The 4,865-nt window shown below is 61.5% G+C and overlaps 1 protein-coding gene across 3 annotated transcripts; it reads right to left on the reverse strand.

Moving 5' to 3' along the window:
• Nucleotides 1-964: 964 nt before the first annotated feature.
• Nucleotides 965-4,059, reverse strand: ATG101 (autophagy related 101). 3 transcript variants are annotated; one of them, XM_054649354.2, is made up of 3 exons: nucleotides 3,910-4,059; nucleotides 2,632-2,920; nucleotides 965-1,795 (listed from the first exon to the last, which is right to left on the reverse strand). In XM_054649354.2, the coding sequence occupies exons 1-3, from the start codon at nucleotides 3,954-3,956 to the stop codon at nucleotides 1,391-1,393; spliced, it is 741 nt and encodes a 246-aa protein (XP_054505329.2). In that variant the 5' UTR covers nucleotides 3,957-4,059; the 3' UTR covers nucleotides 965-1,390. The 3 variants fall into 3 exon arrangements, with proteins under 3 accessions (XP_054505329.2, XP_054505330.2, XP_054505328.2); XM_054649355.2 differs by having other exon boundaries at nucleotides 2,632-2,917; nucleotides 3,910-4,012; XM_054649353.2 differs by lacking the exon at nucleotides 3,910-4,059 and adding an exon at nucleotides 3,408-3,833.
• Between the last annotated feature and the right edge of the window lie 806 nt (nucleotides 4,060-4,865).

Genomic DNA, 4,865 nt, shown 5'->3' on the forward strand with positions numbered 1-4,865 from the left:
CTCACGGGTAGCGTTCATGTCCCCCTCCTCCTCCTCCTCCTCCTCCTGGTCTTCCTCCCGGGAGCCGAGTGTGGCGGTGACAGACGGGAGGGTTTAAGTGATGTCAAGAACTGTCTGATCCTCCCTCCACGGCCCCCCTCACGCTCGCTGGCGCTGGGTGCCCCCCCTTTGCTCCGCCCTGGAGCCCCCCTGGAGGGGTGCAGAGTCCTGCAGGGAAGGGGGAGCCACCCCAGCCCCTCCCGAGGTGCCCTGGGGGGGCAGTTGGGGCTCCCCATTCTGCCTGTCCCCACTGCAGGCACTTGGCCCCACAGCACTGGGGAGCAATGGGGACACCACGGCTCAGGGGACCCCCAGTTCAGCTCCACAGCACTGGGGAGCAATGGGGACCCCATGGCTCAGGGGACCCCCAGCTCAGCTCCATTACACTGGGGAGCAATGGGGACACCACGGCTCAGGGGACCCCCAGCTCAGCTCCATGGTGTGAGCGTGCCATGGGGACCCCCAGTTCATCCTCACAGCACTGTGATCCCCAATGGGGACCCCCAGCTCAGCTCCATTACACTGGGGTCCCCCAGCTCAGTCCCATGGTGTGACTGTGCCATGGGGACCCCCAGCTCAGCTCCTTTACACTGGGATCCCCCAGCTCAGTCCCATTACACTGGGGTCCCCCAGCTCAGCCCCATGGTGTGAGTGTGCCATGGGGACCCCGCAGTTCAGCTCCTTTACACTGGGGAACCCCAGCTCTGCTCCATGGTGTGAGTGTGCCATGGGGACCCCCCAGCTCAGCCCCACAGCACAGGGGTGCAATGAGGGTCCCCCAGCTCAGCCCCACAGCACAGGGGTGCAATGGGGACCCCCCAGCTCAGCCCCTTGGTTTTGGATGTGATGGGGACCACCTGCTCAGCCTCAGCATCCATTCCCCCCTCCCATGGCTCCCACAGCCAGGATGTGACCAGGCTCCATGTGAAAGCAGAAATTCTTTTATTTTTGGGGCAGCTCTGGCCCCCCAGGGACAGGAGTGACACTGGGGACAGGTGGTGGTAAGGGACACGGCCAGCACTGGCTGTGTGGCACCAAGTGTGCTGCAGAGGGGTGGGGTGGGGTGTCACCCTGACCCCCAGCACCCTCTGCCAGGCCCCAGCACCCCTCAGGGCTGGTGCCACACGTGCCCTGAGGACTCACCCCGCTCATCAGCCAGGCTGGAGCCACTGAGCCAGTTCTCCAGGATGGCCAAAACCCCACGGCATAAACCAAGGAGCAGCAACCCCCAAATTACAGGCTAGGCCAAGCCAAGCTCCTCCCAGAAGCTTTCTGGAGGTGAAGGAGGGGAATCCAAGCAGAGTCACTGCCCCAAAAGTGTCACAGTGACCCTGCCTGGGTGACACCAGCCCTACAGCGCCAGCGTGTCCTTGATGAGCCGGCGCATGGTGGTGGTGACCGAGGTGCCCAGGGAGTCCGTGATCTGGTAGGAGATCTTGTACAGGTAGGGCTGCACGTCCTTCAGGCTGGTGTCAAAGACATTGTCCACCTCGGACTGGGTGGGCATCTTGGGCAGGTACTCGTGGCGGTTCATCACCTCCACGATGTTGATGATCTTCTCGCAGAGCTTCTCCCCCACCTTCTCGCGGCAGATCTGCCGCTCCTGCTCGTTGGCCAGGTTCACCACGTTCACCTTGATGGTCCAGAGCTCCCAGGGAATGCACTCATCTGAGAAGGGCCACCGTGATTTCTTCTTCTGGTAGAACTCCAGGGAGATCTGCCCCATGCCGTCGGAGCCGGAGCTGCGCAGCGCGTCCTGCGGGACAGCACGGGGCTCACGGGGGAGCAGGGACTGACCAACCCCTCCCCAGGCACATCCCACTGGGTTCTACAGAATATCCTGAGCTGGAAGAGACCCCCAAGGATGATCTAGACCCACCCCAGCCCTGCACAGCACAGCCCAACAATCCCACCCTGTGCCTGAGAGCGGTGTCCAAACACTCCTCGAGCTCTGGCAGCCTTGAGGCCATGACCAAATCCTGGGGAGCTGTTCCAGCACCCAATCACCCTGTGGGGGAAGGAGCTGTTCCCAATATCCATCCTACCCCTTCCCTGCCACAGCCCTATCCATTCCCTCAGTCCTGTCACTGTCCTGGGGAGCAGAGACCAGAGCTGCCCTGGGGATGAAGCTGATGAGTCTCCTCTCAGTCTCCTCCAGCCCTCAGCTGTTGTCTTATATATCAAGAGTTCTATCATCATTATAGTGCAAGGATTCTATACCCTCAGAGTTTTGTGCCTCCTCGATGTTTTCTGTAAGCAGTTCCTCTATGCACTGACTCTTCTTGGTCCTTGCAGTAGTCATCTGACTCCAGATCCCACCAATCCACTCTTTTATACCACTTGTTCTTATTGGCCACAGGTGTGGCTTGTTAAGATCAGGCCTGCTCCTGATCTTTTAGCAATTGGTCCAGCTACAATCATTGGGGGATAAGATTACATTCTACACCACCTTAATTTACCCGTACTGTATCCCCCTACACTCAGCTGCTCCTTTTAATCCACCCACACGAGCCCCCTGCTCCATCCTGGGGGACCCTTGCAGATGTGTGGCTTCCCCTTAAAACCTTTCATGCTCCCCATTTTCCCTCTCACCTTAAACTCCCCCACAGCCTTGCGGAGCGCCCGGTCGAGCTCCTCGGAGGAGACGCGCACGTAGGCGAAGTCGATGAAGTCGCAGTCCACGTCCTGGGTGCCCACGGTGCCAATGGAGTAGGTGCCCTCCTTCTTGTAGTGGAACTTGCCGGTGCTGCGGTGCAGCAGGACGGTGTGGAGCACGGCCAGCATGGCCTCCTCCACCTGCCTGCCCTCCACCGACACCTCCAGCACCTCGGCGCGGCAGTTCATGGCAGGGCTGGCGCTGGAGGGGCCACAGCAGCGGCTGCTGAGGGGACACCAGGGTGGCAGGAAGGGGTTGGATGCAGCCTGGTTTGGGTGACAGCCCCTCTGCCACCCCCCTGTATGCTGGTGTCCTGGTAGCCCACAGGGACCCACCCAGGTGTGCTGATTTGAGTCCCCCACATGCCAAAAGGACCCAGGCGCTCTGGGTGCAGATCCCTCATAGCCCCAGATGTTCTGATTTGAGTCCCCCACATGCCAAAAAGATCCAGGCACCCTTTGTACAGACCCCCCCATAGCCCTACAGAGACCCAGATGTCCTGATTTGGGTCCCCCACATGCCAAAACAACCCAGGCACCCTCGGTATAGACCCCTCATAGTCCCCCATAGCCCCAGGTGTCCTGATTTGAGTTCACCACGTGCCACAAGGATCCAGGCACCCTCGGTACAGCCCCCACCGCCCCATAATCCCCACAGAGATGGGGTTGGTTGAAATCCCTCACATCCCACACACATGGGCCCTCCCACACACCTCACAGAAGCTCAAGGGGGTCCAGGACTGGGTGTCCCAAAGGGATCCAGATGTCCCAGGATGGGACCCAAATATCCTGGTCAGGTCTCCTCATGGACACAATACTCCTGAGGGACCCCAATGTCCTGATCGGGTCCCCTCAGAGACCCAGTACGCCTGAGGGACCCGAATGTCTTGGTCAGGTCCCCTCAGGGACCCAAATGTCCTGCTCAGGTCCCCTCATGGATCCAACACCCCTGAGGGACCCGGGTGTCCCGGTACGGGCCCACCCCCACCTCAGAGGGGCCCGGGGGATCCCGGTTGGGTCCCCCAAAACACCACACAGGCCCAGACGTCCCGGTCCGAGCCCACCTCAGTCTCCCACGGAGCGCCTCAGGCTCCCTCCAGGCTCGAGGCCCCGGATCCCCCTCAGTCCCTGGGCCCCCTCAGCCCCGGCCCGGCCCCGGTCCCCCCTCGGTCCCTGGATCCCCTCACCCCCGGCCCGGCCCCGGTCCCCACTCACCGCCCGGGCCCGACCATCTGACGGCACGGAGGAGGGAAGTGGATCATCCCATCTGCTCGGGGGGGGTCAGAACACACCACCGGCCACCGTAGCCGCTCTTCCGACCATGACCACCGTGTTTCATCACTCTGAACTTGATTCCTTTAATATTTTTCCCCTTCGGTGCCGTTCCCGCTCGCGGGGTGTCACCGGGGGCGGAATCGCCGTTCGGAATCTGTGGATTCCCCTCTTCGCTGCTTGGTTCGTTCCCAAGGGGCCATAGAGCTGCAATGCCGCAGCCCGGAGCGGCTCAGCGGCTCCACAGCGTCCTCTGTGCTGGAGGCTCCGCGGCGCCGCTACTGCAGCGGGGCCGGTGTCCCCTGCTGACCCCTGCGGGGACAAGGCGACAACGGGGGGGACACGTGTGGGGACACCGGACACAGGGGCATAGGGGCACGGGGGACACCTGGATATGAAGGGACACAAGGATGTGGGATAGCAGGACCATGAGGAAATAAAGAGGGGGTGGGCAAAGGGACAGATGGACACAAGGGACAGCATGACACGGGGATATGGGGACACAGGGGGATACTGGATAAGGGGACATGAAGACTAGGGGGACAAAGGGACAGTCTGACCCCTGCAGGGACAAGGCAACAACGGGGGGGACACTCGTGGGGACACAGGACAGACGGGCACGGACAGGGCCCATGGGGACCACAGGGGCACGGGGACACCTGGCTATGAAGGGACACAAGGATATGGGACAGCAGGGGAAATAAAGAAGTGGGGACACAGGGACAGATGGACACAAGGAACAGCGTGACACAGGGGGATACTGGATAAGGGGACATGAAGACTAGGGGGACAAAGGGACAGTGAGATGGCTGGATAGGGCTGGACATGGGGACATGTGGATATGGGGTGCAGTGGGAGCAGGGACGTGGGGACTTGGGGGAACTTGGGGGACACAGGAA

The sequence above is a fragment of the Agelaius phoeniceus genome, chromosome 35 (assembly GCF_051311805.1).
Source record: "Agelaius phoeniceus isolate bAgePho1 chromosome 35, bAgePho1.hap1, whole genome shotgun sequence".
NCBI lineage: Eukaryota > Metazoa > Chordata > Aves > Passeriformes > Icteridae > Agelaius > Agelaius phoeniceus.